At 42.4% G+C, this 20,264-nt stretch overlaps 1 protein-coding gene across 1 annotated transcript in view; it reads left to right on the forward strand.

The window, feature by feature from the left end:
* The window catches only part of LOC138363363 (putative per-hexamer repeat protein 5), a 25,866-nt gene extending 9,339 nt beyond the window's left edge, over positions 1-16,527 (forward strand). Inside the window, exons 4-5 of the mRNA XM_069322393.1 lie at positions 10,623-11,984; positions 16,451-16,527. Of these exons, the coding sequence (XP_069178494.1) occupies positions 10,623-11,984; positions 16,451-16,527 (1,439 nt within the window). The remainder of the gene's footprint in view (positions 1-10,622; positions 11,985-16,450) is intronic.
* The last annotated feature ends 3,737 nt before the right edge of the window (positions 16,528-20,264 follow it).

Consider the following 20,264-nt stretch of genomic DNA (forward strand, 5'->3'; position numbering starts at 1 on the left):
TGGTATACACTCTAATTATTGCTGAATTTTTAACGTACAATTTTTATTTTTTATTTTTTATCAGATATTCTATGCGTGGCATGTGACTGGTGTTTCATATCTGTGAATAATTGTTTTTTATTTTGCGTTGTGATTTAGCATCTTTAAAAGCTTTATCTGCATGACAGGACTTACGACCTAGCAGGAGTTTCGTGACTGCCGCCTGAGTCAATGATGAAAGGCTGGCGCGTTGTGGGTTTATTAAAAATCGTTTTACAGACATGAGTTCAGAAATTCAGTCGACTTCTGACTCCTCTAAGGTTGAGAGTTTCCCTTCCTATGGTAAGCCTTAGTCACACTACTTTTCCATCAAATAAAACCCACCAATCCGAAACAACCAGGTACCAATTACTACTGGGTGAACAGTGGGAAACTTAAATAGATTGACACACAGAAATCACAATAACGTGATGCATCAAATGAACAAATCCACAAGGGCCGTGACGAGGATTCGAACCTGCGTCCGGGAGCACCCCAGACGCTGCCTTAATCGACTAAGCTACGATATGGTTAAAAGAGTTGAAACTCTTTTTAACTCTGTGAAGGCATGGACGACGACGACTCATGAGGAACTCTCCAGACACCGAACAAAACGCCTTGAAAGAAACCAACGTCGTGTATGCCTTGTCAAGCCCACTTGGGGACTGTCAGCCCCAAAGATCTCAGTATATAGCCAAGACAACAACGTCTCTTTCTAGGCGATTAACAATGCACAAACAACAGGGTCCATCAAGGAACATATAATCTCCTCACACAACCAGACCATCACCAGAGTAATCTTAACAAGCAACACAGAAATTATCGATAGATACAGCGATAGCAGGAGACTCGACATCAGCGAGGTCCTACACATCAAAAAGTCAACACCAGCAATCAACAGCCAATTAACACATAATTACATTCTACCCACTTCAAGACCCCGTACCAACACAATATCAAGAAGAGAAAATACGCAATGTACCCATTGATTCGTGTTCTGACTATGTAAAATTATCTTTTACATAATCTGATTCACTTTGATTCACTGAAAGAACCCATTGATTCGTGTTCTATGTAAAATTATCTTTACCCATTGATTTGTGTTCTATCACCTCACCCAAAAACATTTGTGTCATATCACCTTACCCAAAAATAAATATAAGCATGACACGGAGAACCTAAAACTTGTCTTTGAAAATGTAAGAAGTGTCTTGCGAAATGCTTCTAGCCGTCAGACTATAAATAAATTGTGAAAATGAACTTTGGAGAGTTAATTTTTCAACTACCGTCGACAGTGAAGAAAAACGTAAGAAATATTGAGAAGATACGCGTTAGAATCATTAATCTTACTCTTTCGGTCATATTCAACGACATATATACATACATATACACAGTGTGGGTTCCAGCGTTGTCACTTTGTATATCATCACTACACACAACCGTCATCACTGCTACCATTTTCACTACATATACTGTTTTATATGTCTATAGTCTTATATGTCTCTCTTACACCTTTCGCACTGTCTTAAATATTTTTTTTTCTCTCTCTCTCTCTCTCTCTCTCTCTCTCTCTCTCTCTCTCTCTCTCTCTCTCTCTCTCTCTCTCTCTCTCTCTCTCTCTCTCTCTCTCTCTCTCTCTCTCTTTCTCTCTTTGAGTCTCCGTCTCCAACTCTTTCTCTGTCTCTGTCAGTATGTTTCTCTGTCTATCTGTTTCCTAATTTCGCTCTCTCTCTCTCTCTATGTCTGTCTCTGTTCTGAATGTCTGTCTCTGTTTCTGTCAATGTTTTCACCTCTGTCTGTCTTTGCCTATTTGTCTTTGGATGTCTCTCTGTCAGTCTGTTGCCTTGTTTTTTGTGTCTATCCCTCTGTCTCTGTCTCTGTCTGTCTGTCTACCTCTTTCGGCCTGTCTTTCTGTCCCTGGACTGTTCGGTGAGAGGATTACCTATGTCCTCTGTTAAGCTTCTTGGAAGTCCAACGGAAGCACGTTAAAGTTCTTAGCATGACTGGGTGAGTTCTTATTCACAGCCAAGAAACTTTGGGTGCAGATGTGATGGCATTTGTTCAGTCTCGTGTTGGCTGGTGTTGGTGGTGGTTGCTAATGGTAGTTATTGTTGGTTGTTGGTGGTCGTGGAGGTTGTTCGTGGGTGTGATGGCTGCTTTTGGTGGTGAATGTTGGTGGTAGTTGTTGTTGTTGGTGGTGATTGTAGATTGTGGATGTTGTTGGTGCTGGTTGTTTGTGGTTTGTGTTAATGGCTGCGGTTTCTGGTTGCTATTGGTGGTTTGGATTTTGCGTATGATTATTCTTGCTGCTGTCCAGTGTGGTTGTAGGGGTGTGGTTGCGGTGGTGTGGTTGTGGTGATGTGGTTGTGGTGGTGTGGTTGTGGTGGTGTGATTATGGTGGTGTGGTTGATGGTATTTTCGGTTATTAAATATATTGATGTCGGTGAAGGTATTTGTGGGTGGATATACCCACTATTAGTTTGCGACCAAAAACAGTCAACAGTGTTGATCACTGTACTGGTACTGTTAGGAACGTTCCATTTGTCACCGTATCTTTCTCTAACTTTCCCTTTTGCGTGCCATAACCCTCCCCCCCCTATTGTCTCTCAGTATTCTTCTCGCGTGCGTCAGCAAAACCCCCCTATTGTTACTGAACCTTCCCTTGGCATGCCCCCTATTGGACCTCAACATGTCCCCCCCTAGCATTCATGGTTCTCTGTGTGTCGACGCACTTTTCAACGCAAGTTCCAACGCACTTCAACGTTGTGGTGGATTTGTGAGCCAAACATTATTGAGTGTGTTATATGGAAAAAAATACATCTGGAGTGTGTTTCTACGCATTTCAGCCTCGGGTATACGAGGCTCGTCACCGAGGTGTTTATATGCACCTTAGGTGGTAAGGTTAGGGTTCTGGCCCCCTGGACCTGACTTAATCAAGGTCTGGAGCCCCAATGAACGACTTGAAAAAAATGTCATTATTTCAGAAAGCCACTAAACCCAACATTTGTTTTTGGTGATCCAGCTCTCCTGTTGGATCAATGAGAGTGCCATGGAGGTGGCATTCAGGCCGTTGATTGGATGATCTAGCTCCCGAAATGAACCATTTACAGCGTTCGGAGAAGGCTTTGTCCGCAAATTTACTGATACAGCTCTCGTTATTGACCAATGACAGCGCTCCGAGACGGCTGACTGTTCGTTAATTGACTGATCCTATTGTGGTAAGGCACGTTGCAGTGCTTGAGACAAATATTTCGTTTTTTTATATTACGAAGGTAAGGTGAACCTATGTTAACGTAAACCTATGTTAATAAAAATGATTATGATTGCATGCGTACAATTGCATAGTTATCCTTGGAGGAGTTGGCATTCAGCTCTTTGGTATCGCCTCTCAACTGTCAATCAACTGGTGTACAGATTCTTGAGCCTACTGGGTTCTATAATATGTATATATGAAACTGTGTATGGAGTCAGCCTCCACCACATCACTACCTAGTGTATTTGTTTACTACTCTGACACTAAAAATGTTTTTACCAATGTCTCTGTGGCTCATTTGAATGCTAAGTTTCCACCTGTGTCCTCTTGTGTATTAGAATTAGTGAATTAGTGGAATTACTAACTCCTCTGAGCTTCAGTAGTAGTCAGGGAAAGTCGAAAATTCCAATTTGGCAGCAGGATGCTGATTCTGGAAACTTTCCTTATTAAGACTACTCAATAGCCCAGTCGACAGAGCTTCGGCCTCACAAGCTTGAAGTCCACGGTTCGAGACTCCTAGAGCCATGGAGAATTGAATAATAATAATAATAATAATAATAATAATAATAATAATAATAATAATAATAATAATAATAATAATAATAATAATAATAATAATAATAATAGAAGGCCATAAGTCTGAATAATGCCATTTTACAATAATAATAATAATAGAAATAATATTAATTGCAACAATATTAATAATAATTGAGAGAGCAAGAGAAAGAGAGAGAGAGAGAGAGAGAGAGAGAGAGAGAGAAAGAGAGAGAGAGAGAGAGAGAGAGAGAGAGAGAGAGAGAGAGAGAGAGAGAGAGAGAGAGAGAGAGAGAGAGAGAGAGAGAGAGAGAGAGAGAGGAGAGAGAGAGAGAGAGAGAGAGAGAGAGAGAGAGAGAGAGAGAGAGAGAGAGAGAGAGAGAGAGAGAGAGAGAGAGAGAGAGTGAGAGAGAGAGAGAGAGAGAGAGAGAGAGAGAGAGAGAGAGAGAGAGAGAGAGAGAGAGAGAGAGAGAGAGAGAGAGAGAGAGAGAGAGAGAGTGAGAGAGAGAGAGAGAGAGAGAGAGAGAGAGAGAGAGAGAGAGAGAGAGAGAGAGAGAGAGAGAGAGAGAGAGAGAGAGAGAGAGAGAGAGAGAGAGAGAGAGAGAGAGAGAGAGAGAGAGAGAGAGAGAGACCGTGTGTGTCATAATCTATCATTATACAGCCGTGCACTCAACCTTTTTATGTGACCAACTCCCGACTCGTCGCAAACTTCGTAGTTTTTGCGGGGCTCAAGTTTGCTGCTGTCGTCTTCAGAAGGTTTCAAGGTTCATCTGTCGTCTCCAGAAGGTGTCAAAGGTTCATCTGTCGTCTCCAGAAGGTGTCAAAGATTCATCTGTCGTCTACAGAAGGTGTCAAAGGTTCATCTGTCGTCTCTAGAAGGTGTCAAAGATTCATCTGTCGTCTCCAGAAGGTGTCAAAGGTTCATCTGTCGTCTCCAAAAGGTGTCAAAGGATCATCTGTCGTCTCTAGAAGGTGTCAAAGGTTCATCTGTCGTCTCTAGAAGGTGTCAAAGGTTCATCTGGCGTCTCTAGAAGGTGTCAAAGGTTCATCTGTCGTCTCTAGAAGGTGTCAAAGGTTCATCTGGCGTCTCTAGAAGGTGTCAAAGGTTCATCTGGCGTCTCTAGAAGGTGTCAAAGGTTCATCTGTCGTCTCTAGAAGGTGTCAAAGGATCATCTGGCGTCTCTAGAAGGTGTCAAAGGATCATCTGGCGTCTCTAGAAGGTGTCAAAGGTTCATCTGTCGTCTCCAGAAGGTGTCAAAGGTTCATCTGTCGTCTCTAGAAGGTGTCAAAGGTTCATCTGTCGTCTCGGAAAGGACACAAGGGTCCTTGGTTTTCTCCATAAGGTTTCATGTCTCATGCAATTCCTCTGTGTCAACTTTATAATTTAACATAATTGGTGTTCTAACTTAACGTGGGAGCTATTCTATGTTCAGACGACACTGTACAGCCATATGGATCATCACTGCAACTTAAAACTGCCAAATATGCGACACAGGGTACGCTAGGAATCAGTTGAGAAACACAGTTTCCCTTTTTATGTGTTACATAATGATGTTTTGCAACATCTCCGGCGCAGAGAATTGCAAACTAGAGGCTAACGACACAACTTTGTTTCTCAGAAAAAGGCTGCGATATCGTAACAGCCACTTTAACTACTGAATGGAGCAAATCGCACCGATACATTACAGCCAAAAGACGTCGTCCTGTATGATAATTTACAGACGTGAATACAAGGGGGGGAAGGGGGCGGCAGGGGTCTGACGGCTGATTGGACAACACTCGGGATTCAGAGTCCTAAAGTTCCGGATTCGACCCCCGGCGGAGGCCTAAACAAATGGGCAGAGTTTCTTTCACTCTGATGCCCCCTGTTTACCTAACAGTACATAGTTACCTGGGAGTTAGAGTACCTTGTACATAGTACCTTGATCTCCAGGTATTGTCGCCTTACCCTCCATGTATTGTTCCATAATATAAGCAATTTAATTTCCACCAAATTCTGTCCCAAGTTATTGAGAAATTGTCACGCTAAAACAGTAATAATCTAAATATCTCAGAAAACTACTTAATTTCTATTTCACAAAACATATTAAGAAGATTAAACACTACCCAGAATCACTTCCGTTCAGTGTTAGCGTTATAAGTTATAACTCACTGATTATATCCACTTATATAAAAATTAAGTCCGAATGTCGAGGCTTTAAATAAATAAACTAATACAAGCAAATTAGTCGAAATGAAAATGACGACGTTTCGGTCCGTCTTGGACTTTATTCAAGTCGTAGGACTTGTCGAGGGGTCCGGGATGGACCGAAACGTCCTCACTCGTTGTATTCCACATGTGTAAGTTGGATTATGTATATTCACCCACACCTAAATGCAACAGCTTCCGGCTTAACTCATTCTGGTGAATGTTAACCAGACCACACACTAGAAAGTGAAGGGACGACGACGTTTCAGTCCGTCCTGGACCATTCTCAAGTCGATTCTCAAGTCACAATCGACTTGAGAATGGTCCAGGACGGACCGAAACGTCGTCGCCCCCTTCACCTTCTAGTGTGTGGTCTGGTCAACATTTTTCAGCCACGTTATTGTGACTCCTCGTCTGCATTCTGGTGAAGCTTCGCAGAATGCAACACCTTCACGTGATCTAGCTGTCTATTAGAGCAACAAAGACCCGTACAGATCACCTGATTGTTACAATTGTACGCTTTTTAGAGAAAATAATCTAACAGAAAACGAAATAACGGGAATTATATATTAGAGTCTAACAGAAAACGAAATAACGGGAATTACATATTAGAGTCCTCCTTTGATGTGGTAAAATCGTACCGAATGGTCACAATTTGAGGCAATTAGAACATGCACTTTTATTCATTAATTAATCAATCCTGCAGTGTTTGATGCAACCAGTGATCAAATCGACGGTATTTTCACCCATACAGTTGTTTAACCAGGCGAGAGTTGTTAGGCACCAGCCAAAAGCCTGTTGACGGGGATTTCAAGACTCAGGAGCTAATTAATGGATATCTCTGCATATTGCATCGGGCTTAGAACCCTCGACAAACTTGCACATAGGGACACAATAACGTTGCAATCAAGAATCTCACGTTTCTTATAGAATTTGCAAACTGAACATCATCCACACACACACACACACACACACACACACACACACACACACACACACACACACACACACACAAACACACACACACACACACACACACACACACACACACACACACACACACACACACTCACACACACACAGACACACACACACACACACACACACACTTGGAGGAGGAGGAGGCACTTAACTACAGACCCGTATCACTGACAAGCATCCCCTGCAAAATACTTGAAAGAATAATTAGGCTAAGACTTGTTGAGCACCTGGAGAGCATTGGGTTTGTAAACAAGCACCAACATGGGTTCTGGACAGGGAAATCATGCCTAACAAACCTTTTAGAATTCTATGATAAAGTAACAAGGATAAGGCAGGACAGAGAAGGCTGGGCAGACTGCATATTTCTTGACTGCCAAAAGGCCTTTGATACGGTACCGCACATGAGACTGCTATACAAACTTGAGAGGCAGGCAGGAGTAAGCGGAAAGGCCCTAGTATGGGTGAAGAACTACCTAACAGGAAGGAGCCAGAGGGTAATGGTAAGGGGCGAGAAGTCGGACTGGCGAACAGTAACAAGTGGAGTACCTCAAGGATCGGTGCTGGGACCAATCCTCTTTCTAATTTACGTAAATGATATGTTTACAGGAGTGGAATCATACATGTCAATGTTTGCAGATGACGCAAAATTAATGAGAAGAGTTGTGACAGACGAGGATTGTAGGATCCTCCAAGAGGACTTACACAGGCTGCAGAGATGGTCAGAGAAATGGCTACTGGAGTTTAACACCAGTAAATGTAAAGTTATGGAAATGGGATCAGGTGACAGGAGACCAAAGGGACAGTACACAATGAAGGGGAACAGCCTACCTGTAACGATTCGAGAAAGAGACCTGGGAGTGGATGTGACACCCAATCTAACTCCTGAGGCACATATAAATAGGATAACGACAGCAGCGTACTCTACACTGGCGAAAATTAGAACTTCATTCAGAAACCTAAATGAGGAAGCTTTTAGGGCGCTTTACACTGCCTACGTGAGACCCGTCTTAGAGTATGCCGCGCCATCATGGAGCCCCCACCTGAAGAAACACATAAAGAAACTGGAGAAGGTTCAGAGGTTTGCGACGAGGCTTGTCCCAGAGCTACGAGGGATGGGATATGAAGAGCGGCTGAAGGAACTGAACCTTACGACACTAGAGAAAAGAAGGGAGAGAGGAGATATGATAGGGACATATAAAATACTCAGGGGAATTGACAAAGTGGAAATAGATCAAATGTTCACACGTAATAATAACAGAACGAGGGGACATGGGTGGAAACTGGAAACTCAGATGAGTCACAGAGATGTTAGGAAGTTTTCTTTTAGCGTGAGAGTAGTAGAAAAATGGAATGCACTTGGGGAACAGGTTGTGGAAGCAAATACTATTCATACTTTTAAAACTAGGTATGATAGGGAAATGGGACAGGAGTCATTGCTGTAAACAACCGATAGCTAGAAAGGCGGGATCCAAGAGTCAATGCTCGATCCTGCAAGCACATATAGGTGAGTACATATAGGTGAGTACACACACACACACACACACACACACACACACACACACACACACACACACACACACACACACACACACACACACACACACTCACACACACTCACACACACACACTCAAACACACACACACACACACACACACACACACACACACACACACACACACACACACACACACACACACACACACACACACACACTCACACACACACACACACACACCAAACAATCCCTGGCGCTCAACCTTCCCCCTAGCCTGTCCTCAGGGCCATCCGTCATATTAGTATTCCAAGGCTGGTCTGTGGAATATTTCACCCGTAAATAGCTACACAGTGGAGAGGCAGCGTCCCGACTCCACTACAAGTGGTTGAGTCTAGTTCCAGAATTCCATATCCATAACAAACGAGTCTAAACACCGCCACTACTGAGGTATATATCATGAAGCGAGGAACCTTGAGAGGCATATCAATATCCTGTAATGGGAGTTTATACGAGAAGGAGAGATAGAGAAAGAGAACAGAGAGAGAGAGAGAGAGAGAGAGAGAGAGAGAGAGAGAGAGAGAGAGAGAGAGAGAGAGAGAGAGAGAGAGAGAGAGAGAGAGAGAGAGAGAGAGAGAGAGAAACAGACAGACAGACATATATACACATGTATATATGTCATGCATTATAGCCAGAACTGGAATATTTGTCCTAGTATGCAAGGTCCTAGTATACTCCTGAAGTATACTCCTGATATAGTATACTGAAGTATACTCCTGATACCACAGGCTGAAGGATTTTTGTAATTTTCAAATAATTCATTCTAGATTGGTTCTTTTCAAAGAATAATATTCGATTATATTTGGAACAAGAATTACTGACTTAGTTGTATTAGGTTAGGTAAGGTTAAGTTAAGGTAGGTTAGGTTAGGTTAAGTTAGGTTAGGTTTGGTTTGATCAATTTTCTATGTTAATTTTTACTTAAATAATATAAAATTGCTATCACAAGTAAATACAGTACTATGAAAACTATTAATTCATGTAAAAAAATTGGAAAATATAAATATTCCAAGAAAAATCGGTTTGTTAGGCAACTCACAGCTTTGTTAGGCAATATATAATATATATATATATATATATATATATATATATATATATATATATATATATATATATATATATATATATATATATATATATATATATATATATATATCAGATCTGTGTGTTTATTTGCATAAAATCATTTTAATTTGTGTTGCGAGGGGAAAATATGCAATTATCCCTCAACAAATGTGACAATCAGCTGGTGTTTACCAAACATAAATATTTACGTATGTATCCTCACCGTGTTCCGGCACTGGCAGTCCCCCGAGGCCGGGTGCCAAAAATATCCAGCAGTGCCAGATCCTTAATTCTTGATGCAATTTCCGGCGACATTTTCTCCCCCAGAGAAGGAAATATATTAGCTAATGCTGGCCGGAGTACCTCTCTCTCTCTCTCTGGTCTCATGAGGGGGAAAGGAATATATTTAACTGCGATGTTTATCTTTGGAAAGGAACTCTGGGTTTTTTTTCGTGTTCCAGCTTCTGATTTCGGTGTCACGGGCTGTGATGTTGCGCTTACTCTGGTTAGGGGGGAGGGGTGTCGTCTTTGGGGGGAGGGTCGTCTTAGGGGTGGTCGTCTTTGGGGGTCGTATTAGGGGGAAGGGTTAGTGTTGGGGGATTGTCATAGGGGAGGTTGAGAGAATTGTCAAAGAGAGAACTTATCTATACCTTTATTTGATTCCCTCCTTTCCGTTCTTCGGTCCTTTCCTGCTTTCATCTTTCATTCCTGCCTTCATTCTAACTTTCAGCCTTTTGTTTCGTGTTTCCTTCTTTTCGTACTGCTTTCAATTACCCTAAGTTCGATTTTTCTCTCCTGACTAATAGATGCCTTAGTTTCTTGCTTTCTTTCCAACTTCTCTTTCTTCATTCCTTCATTCCTTATACTGTCTTCATTTATTATTGTTTTCAATCATTAGTTTGTCTTTACTACCTTTTCTAAATTCCTTCATTCATTTCAAAATTTATGCATCTTAGTTAATATATTTTTTATGATATGCATTATTATAAACAAGTAAAACCATGCAAGTTTGTTTATGAATACAAGTACAGGTGCAAACACTGACAAAAGTACAGGTGCAAACACTGACAAAAGTACAGGTGCAAACACTGACAAAAGTACAGGTGCAAACACTGACAAAAGTACAGGTGCAAACACTGACAAAAGTACAGGTGCAAACACTGACAAAAGTACAGGTGCAAACACTGACAAAAGTACAGGTGCAAACACTGACAAAAGTACAGGTGCAAACACTGACAAAAGTACAGGTGCAAACACTGACAAAAGTACAGGTGCAAACACTGACAAAAGTACAGGTGCAAACACTGACAAAAGTACAGGTGCAAACACTGACAAAAGTACAGGTGCAAACACTGACAAAAGTACAGGTGCAAACACTGACAAAAGTACAGGTGCAAACACTGACAAAAGTACAGGTGCAAACACTGACAAAAGTACAGGTGCAAACACTGACAAAAGTACAGGTGCAAACACTGACAAAAGTACAGGTGCAAACACTGACAAAAGTACAGGTGCAAACACTGACAAAAGTACAGGTGCAAACACTGACAAAAGTACAGGTGCAAACACTGACAAAAGTACAGGTGCAAACACTGACAAAAGTACAGGTGCAAACACTGACAAAAGTACAGGTGCAAACACTGACAAAAGTACAGGTGCAAACACTGACAAAAGTACAGGTGCAAACACTGACAAAAGTACAGGTGCAAACACTGACAAAAGTACAGGTGCAAACACTGACAAAAGTACAGGTGCAAACACTGACAAAAGTACAGGTGCAAACACTGACAAAAGTACAGGTGCAAACACTGACAAAAGTACAGGTGCAAACACTGACAAAAGTACAGGTGCAAACACTGACAAAAGTACAGGTGCAAACACTGACAAAAGTACAGGTGCAAACACTGACAAAAGTACAGGTGCAAACACTGACAAAAGTACAGGTGCAAACACTGACAAAAGTACAGGTGCAAACACTGACAAAAGTACAGGTGCAAACACTGACAAAAGTACAGGTGCAAACACTGACAAAAGTACAGGTGCAAACACTGACAAAAGTACAGGTGCAAACACTGACAAAAGTACAGGTGCAAACACTGACAAAAGTACAGGTGCAAACACTGACAAAAGTACAGGTGCAAACACTGACAAAAGTACAGGTGCAAACACTGACAAAAGTACAGGTGCAAACACTGACAAAAGTACAGGTGCAAACACTGACAAAAGTACAGGTGCAAACACTGACAAAAGTACAGGTGCAAACACTGACAAAAGTACAGGTGCAAACACTGACAAAAGTACAGGTGCAAACACTGACAAAAGTACAGGTGCAAACACTGACAAAAGTACAGGTGCAAACACTGACAAAAGTACAGGTGCAAACACTGACAAAAGTACAGGTGCAAACACTGACAAACACACTAACGTAAACAAATCAACAAACGTTAACAAAAAATCACATTTTGAGGTAGAAAGACACGCACAAGTGAAAAAAAGAAGACAGTCGCCTCTTAATACAAACACGAATGCAGATAAAACACACGAATATGAACACACACACACAGACACATACACACAAGCGTACAACCACGAACAAACACAAACACTCACATACATACATATCCAACTCACTCACTCACTCTCTTCCTACACAAGAAGACTGAACGTTGTTCATCAAATGGTTTCTCGTCTAATGAGAGAATATTAAATTATATATTAAATTACATATTAAACTACATATCACCAAACACACAGGAATATACATGGTAGGTTCACCACCTCAACCCACTCCACGTACTTTGTTGAGGCAATCTTACCTTGAACCAAGACTGGAAACCTGAAGTAGGTACCAAGAATGACCAGTTGAAAAAGTCCCAAGAATGACCAGTTGAAGTTAGTACCAAGAATGGGCAATTGAAGACTGTCCCAAGAATGGCCACTTGAAATACGTCGATCAGGTCGACCAATTGAAATAGGTCGTCCCTTTTCTCAGAGTGAAGGCTTAGAAACGACTGGGACTAACGCATGATAAAAGGATAAATCCTCATGAATTGATGTCAATCCTATTTGGTGGTGAAAGGAGATAACCCTTGTTATGGAAGATTGTCATGTGGGCCACACAAGATTAGTGTGTACTCTGTGATGGTGGTAGTGATGGTGATGGTGTTGGTAACGATGGTGATGGTAGTGGTGATGATGGTGATAATAATCTTTTCGGTTTTAGCAGCGACGAAGCTGGGAATGGTGTCAGTGATAGTGATGACGGCTGAGTAATATCGGATGTGGTTTAGGCTGTGCTAGTGGGGAGAAGTGATTGTGGTGGTGGTGGTGGTAGTGGTGGTAGTGGTGGTAGTGGTGGCACCGGTAGTGGCGGTGATGATACATTGACGCGAAAATCCAAAAAAAAATCCAAATAAATAGTGGGTTAAAATGACATTCACGAAACTCGGTATTTAATATAATTATCCTCAATAACATTTAAATAATATGGGTCTGCTTTTGGATATTTATATATGTACATATTTTTTGTGTATGTATATGTTATCTTGCAATAATATGGATAACAGCGGTTGATTTACATTGCAAGCGAATGCAACTGCAGTTACGTGTACATTGCAACGGATGAGGTTTGGGGCAGGTGCATATAATCAATTTTCATGTTTATTGGAATACATGCATACATACATATACATTGTGTGTGTGAGTGTGTGTGTTTGCGTACGTGCCTATTTGTACTCCCTTATTTGTGTTTGCGGGGGGTTGTGCTTTGGCTCTTTGGTCTCGCTTCTCAACCGTCAATCTACTTGTGTACAGATTCCTGGGGTTCTCGAGCTCTATCATATCTATTTTTGAAACTGTGTATGGAGTCAGCCTCCACCACATCACTGCCTAGTGCATTCCATTTATTAACTACTCTGACACTGAAAAAGTTCTTTCTAATGTCTCTGTGGCTCATATATGTGTGTGTGTGTGTGTGTGTGTGTGTGTGTGTGTGTGTGTGTGTGTGTGTGTGTGTGTGTGTGTGTGTGTGTGTGTGTGTGTGTGTGTATTCGCCTAGTTGTATTCACCTAGTTATCTTTGCGGGGGTTGAGCTTTGCTCTTTCTTCCCTCCTCTCAACTGTCAATCAGCTGTTTACTAACTACTTTTTTTTCTCTCTTTACTCCACACACACACACACACACATACACCAGGAACCAGCCCGTGACAGCTGACTAACTCCAAGGTACCTATTTACTGCTAGGTAACAGGGGCATTCAGGGTGAAAGAAACTTTGCCCATTTGTTTCTGCCTGGTGCGGGAATCGAACCCGCGCCAAAGAATTACGAGTCCTGCGCGCTATCCACCAAGCTACCAAGCACCTGTGTGTGTGTGTGTGTGTGTGTGTGCGTGTGTCCGTGCGTGCGCGTGTGTGTGAGTGTTTGCGCGTGCGCAAACGTCATGATGTATTAACCAAAATGTGTTTGTAGAGAAACAAATATACCATCGTGTCGGAAGTAATAAAGTCTTACACTAAGTAATGTTGTTGTTCGTCCACGAAGTCGACATAAAGACCACTCGATATCACCATTTCCCTGGGAATTGGTTCGAAGTTGGCTGATTAGTCCATTCCGCGGCCGGAATGTCCTGCTGCAATGGAGCCATAGACGTGCGGGCTCCCGTTAGATGAAACCACGAGTTCTGGCGTGATGAAGACACCGTTTCTCCACAGCTTAGGGCAGTTTTCCCCCCCCCCTGTAAGCTGCTGGCACCAGCACGTGAACTTGTCTACGGTAGGCAGAGGGATTCTCAGCGATGCTCTCACGGCTTTCAGCGTTCATGCTGCAGTTCGTAAGGGGAAGCTTTGAGACGTTCTTAAATCCCTTTCTTTGCCCGTCCCAAAAAAGCGCTTTCTCCGTTGTAGCTCATCATTTTGCGCAGTTGTTCGTCGGTCATGCGCACAGTATGGACAGCCTGTGCATGAACACCTGTCTCGAGCAATTGATCATCCCACCTGTCATTCACCAGCTTCTCGAGACAGCTTAGATGGAAATTATTTACCCTTTAGGCATGACAAGTGTAGACAGACCATGCAGGTGTCACAGCCAGGATGGCCGCTGTGCAGACCTTTAGTTTGTCCTCAATCATAATGCCTCATCGGTCCCTTTCTGCCCGTCGGCCAACTGGTGGTTTTTCCTCGAAGTCCGCCGAGTCCAGCCAACGTGCGCTGGGTGAGAAGCCCACAACTTACTGTGGGTTTCAGAACCATCGACGACCCTCACCTGGCTTAACCGGTCAGTCGAAGCCCTGTACCAGGGTGTGGTTGCCGTATTCACTCCCGGTACTTACACCCCCGGGGGACAGGTGTATGCGTGTGTGTGTGTGTGTGTGTGTGTGTGTGTGTGTGTGTGTGTGTGTGTGTGTGTGTGTGTGTGTGTGTGTGTGTGTGTGTGTCGGGTAAGCACCAGAGATGAATGAACTGGAAGAGTACTCCTGGAAGAGTACTCCTGGAAGAGTACTCCTGGAAGAGTACGACGTGTCCCACACACACACAGGAGGTGCTACCCTCATGTGTGGACACCATACTCCGTACTCCGTACTCTCGGGCTGGAATTAATTCTGTCGTCACAGAATAGACTCTTTTTTCCGGATCCATTGTGAGATCCTGTCAGGGCCTGTGGCTTTCATTGCATCCAACTCCTCTAATTGTTTGTGTGTGTGTACTCACCTAGTTGTTCCTGCGGGGGTTGAGCTCTGCTCTTTCAGCCCGCCTCTCAACTGTCAATCAATCAACTGTAACTAAGTACTAATTTTTTTCCACACACACACACACACACACACACACACAGGAAGCTGCTCCGTAACAGCTGTCTAACTCCCAGGTAACTATTTACTGCTAGGTAACAGGTGCATCAGGGTGAAAGAAACTCTGCCCATTTCTTTCTGCCTAGTGCGGGAATCGAACCTGGGCCGCAGAATTACGAGTTCTGCGCGCTGTCCGCTCAGCTGTAGTGTGTGTGTGTGTGTGTGTGTGTGTGTGTGTGTGTGTGTGTGTGTGTGTGTGTGTACTATCCTATTTATTCCTGCAGGCTCGAGCGTTAGCTATTGGATCCCGTCTTTCTAGCCTTCGGTTGTTTAAAGCAATGATTCCTGTTCTTCTCAATCAAATCTAGTTTTAAAGTTATGAAAATTGTTTGCTTCCACAATGTGCTCCTTTAGTTCATTCTATTTCCCCACTACTCTCACGCTAAAGAAAACTTTCTAGCATCTCTATTTGAGTTTCCAGCTTCCACCCATGTCCCCTTGTTCTATTTGTGTTCAGTTGAACATTTCGTCAATTTCCAAATTCTCAATCCCCCTAAGTATTTTGTATGCTGCTATCATATCTCCTCACTCCCTTGTTCTGTTGGTATTCCCTGTGAACATTACGTCTATTTCTACTCTGTCAATCTCCCTAAATATTTTGTATGCTGCCATCATATCTCCTCGCTCCCTCCTTTTTTCTAACGTCGGCATGTTCAGTTCCTTCAATCGCTCTTCATATCCCATCCTTTGCAACTCCGGGACTAGCCTCGTCGCAAATTTTTTAACCTTTTCCAGTTTCCTACTGTGTTTCTTAAGGTGGCGCCTCAATCATGGGGCTGCATACTCTAAGACTGGTCTCACGTTGGCAGTGTATAGCGCTCTGAATGACTCCATACTTAGGTTTCTGGATGACGTTCTAACTTTTGCTAGCGTAGAGTACTCTGCAGTCATTATTCGATTTAATTTTTTTTTCAGTACATAAATATGCAGTTTGTTTGCATATATTCTTCTCTGTCCTGTCTAATTCTTGTTACTTTATCATATAATTCCAGAATGTTTGTTAAGCATGATTTTCAGTCTCTGAACCCATGTTGGTGCTTGTTACGGACCTAATGTTCTCCAGGTGTGCAACCAACCTAGGTGTCTTAACCTGATTATCCTTTCAAGTACTTTACAGGGAATGCTTGTCAGTGATACTGGTTTTGTAGTTAAGTGCCTCTTCCCTATCTCCTTTTGTAAAAACTGGTACCATATTTGCCTTCTTCCAGCAAGTGAGCAACTCTCCCTTCGTAAGTGACTCATTATAGACCCTTGCTAGAGGCACGCTGAGGGCCTGCGCGGCCTTGTTTAGTATCCACGGTGATACTTTGTCTAATCTAACTACTTTAGTTGCATCCAGTGGGCTGGACGGTAGAGCAACGGTCTCGATTCGTGCAAGTCGGCGTTCATTTCCCGACTGTCCAAGTGGTTGAGTACCATTCCTTCCCCCTCCTCCCCGTCCCACCCCAAATCCTTATCCTGACCCCCTTCCAAGTGATTCATAGGCGTAATGGCTTGGCGCTTTCTCCTGATAGTTCCCTTCCCATCCCAGTGTTGTTAGCTGTTTCATGACCTCCTCTGCTGTCACCTCTATATCTAATAGTCTCTCCTATTGGGTCATCTCCTCTTCTAACAATGGGAGCTGCTCAGGCTCGGTTGTGAACATTCCATGGAAACTGGGATTCAGTAGCTCGCAGTACCTTGTCGCTTTCTGTATATATTCTGTTTCCCTTAGCCTTGTCACTTGGTTGTGTGTGTGTGTGTGTGTGTGTGTGTGTGTGTGTGTGTGTGTGTGTGTGTGTGTGTGTGTGTGTGTGTGTGTGTATGTGTGTGTGTGTGTGTGTGTGTGTATGTGTGTGTGTGTGTGAGTGTGTGTGTGTGTGTGTGTGTGTGTGTGTGTGTGTGTGTGTGTGTGTGTGTGTGTGTGTGTGTGTGTGTGTGTACGTGTGCGTGCGCTAGATACGTCAACAAAAGACTCAGTGTTGTGTTGACATATATATATACTAGTCATATATGTGTCACACACATATATGACTCGCAATACGAGCGTGGATGCACATGCAGTAATCCTGGACTTGCAAGTAAATGAACTTAAATGCTTTTTTGAAATGAATTAAACTGTTCTTCTGCAACATCGTTGCATCTCTTTATTGCATGGCAGTGCAGATCTAATAATTTACAAAGACAATGTTGAACGGAATTTCTTAAAAATATTATATTTTCTGTACACTGAACATTAACATTTGTCCTTATTATATATATTTTGTTCTTTGAATATATTTGTAATTATTATAGTTTAAATAATAATAAAATTTTTTTTATTGTTATTAGTAATACTTATTAACATGTTCTTGTAATTCAGGATACAATTTTCGGTCTTTTAGATTAATTTTACAAGTTTCTTCCCATGTTTAGTTATGTTTAGTGTTATGACTGCTGTGTATGCGCTCTGTTTTAATTTGTTATTAAACTAACGCAGAGGCTGGAATTTGCACCTAAAGTTTCATCCGGTTCATTGGACAACATGGTTTCGTCAGTCAGATAGAAGAGTTAGCTATGTTTTCTATAGTTGCTACTCTCCTATTCTTCTAAGCTGTTGTAGCACTAATGTTTGGGTCTATGTCGGCTATAAGAATGAGAAAGGTCATTGGAACAAATAATGTATCGTATTCTGCTCTATAATCTGTGTTCGGAGTTTTCCTGAGGTTCATTCATCAATGTGGTTCATTTTGTTGTTGTTGTTTTAGATTCAGCTACTGGGAACAAAAGTTCCAAGTAGCACGGGCTATGGTGAACCCGTAGTGGACTTACCTGGCACAGGAGCGGGGCTGTAACACTCCGTAACAGAGAGCGGGGCAAGGTTAATTTTGGAATACAATATATATAATGCTTCACCCAACCACTTGGGCTGGACGGTAGAACGAAGATCTCGCTTCATGCAGGTAAGCGTTCAATCCCCGACCGTCCAAGTGGTTGGGCACCATTCCTTTCCCTCATCCCATCCCAAATCCTTATCGTGACCCCTTCCAAGTGCTATATAGTCGTAATGGCTTGGCGTAATGGCCCCTACTAGTAACCCTTATAGCATACATGTCCTTTAAATGCTAAAAAAAAGAAAATCATCCATATCTACTTTCTCAAATGACCCGAAGTATTTTGTAAGCGGTGAATATGTTTCCTGTTTATTTACTGCGTCTGCTCCTTCTGAGATTTAATTCCTGCAGTTCAGGCTCCGATTTCTTTGTCTGACTGGTGAAGTTGTTCGTTTTATACTTAATACCTCGTGTTTTGGGTTCATTCTGCAGACTATATCTTGATTAGATTGCATTCACCACATTTGTTAAATCTTGCAGCTACGACTTGTCAGACAATGGCTCGACGTGTCGTAATTTTTCACCTGTATTTTGTTTGCCACATGCCACCATAGTTATCACCCTCATTCATTTGTGCGTTGCCTGCGTGCATCAATTAGAAGAGAGGCTCCTTTGGGCACACAGCGTTCACACATCAGGGACAAAGAAGGGGTCTGTGTATCCCTCACTGTGTACCCTTAATCTGTGTAGTGTGTCTCTGGGGGGGATACTGTTTATTGCCTCTTTCCAGTGTGATGCTTTTTTTTTTATCCACGCTGAACGTTGTTTGTTATCCAAGTTATCCAGTACCAACTGGAACACATTTCTTGTTCGTTTCTCTATTGTGTGGACTAGTCTTCTGTGAGGCACAGTGCCAAAGGATTTTTTATGGGAGCCAAAGAAAAATGAAGCCTTTCTGCTATTCATTCTCCTGCGTGACCAATGTTATCCTATCGTAAAGTTCCATTAAATTCTTGAAGAATGATCTGACTTCGAGTCCTCGTTGGGGGCTTCGTTAGCACTATTCTTCTTCCCCAACCTTATCCTCGTATGAGGCTTCGAGGAGGGTTTCCGTTCGAGTGTCTGTGTGTACTCTCCTGAATGCTCTCACCTATCTTAGCTGAGGTTGAGTTGTAGATCTCTGGTATACTAACCTTAGTCTTGAATCGACAGTTATACAAGTTCCATATGTTTATCACTCTCGTCGTATTTATACTTTAAATTGTGTATAGAGGCTTCTTCCACCACTTTATTTTTTGAGTGTGTTAAATTTATCACTTTTATACATTGGAAGTATTCTTTCTGTAATGTCTGTAAGTCGTTTGGGAACTTAGTTTCCACGTGTATTTTTTTGTTCTTGTACCACCCATTCCAATAAAGGTGTTCTCTGTGTTGAGAAAGTTGTGAGTCGAAGTCACGTCAAACCTATCCCTTCTATCTTCATTCCACCTTCCTCCTCACCCTATCCTACTCTCCACTTAATCCCTACCTCCACCCATCTTTCTCTCCCCTCTATCCTTCACATTACCTCACTCTCACCCTCAAATGTCCTGGCTCGTGATCTTGACTTCTTCGGAATATGTAGGGTTCAAAATCTCTTTTGGCTTCCTTTGTGTTGTTGATATCTTAGTCTAGACTCATAACAGTTTGGACAATAGTAGCATAGTGATATCTGGGGGATATAACAGCACCTGTAGACTGCCATTCAGCCACGGAGAAGAACAGCTTGTTGGCATGTGTGTTTGTGTGTGTGTGTGTGTGTGTGTGTGTGTGTGTGTGTGTGTGTGTGTGTGTGTGTGTGTGTGTGTGTGTTTACTAGTTGTGTTTTTACGGGGGGTTGAGCTTTGCTCTTTCGGCCCGCCTCTCAACTGTCAATCAACTGTTTACTAACTACTTTTTTTTTGTTGTTGTTTTTTTTCCACACCACACACACACACACACACACACACCAGGAAGCAGCCCGTGACAGCTGACTAACTCCCAGGTACCTATTTACTGCT

This window comes from Procambarus clarkii, chromosome 10 (assembly GCF_040958095.1).
Source record: "Procambarus clarkii isolate CNS0578487 chromosome 10, FALCON_Pclarkii_2.0, whole genome shotgun sequence".
Classification (NCBI taxonomy): Eukaryota; Metazoa; Arthropoda; class Malacostraca; order Decapoda; family Cambaridae; genus Procambarus; species Procambarus clarkii.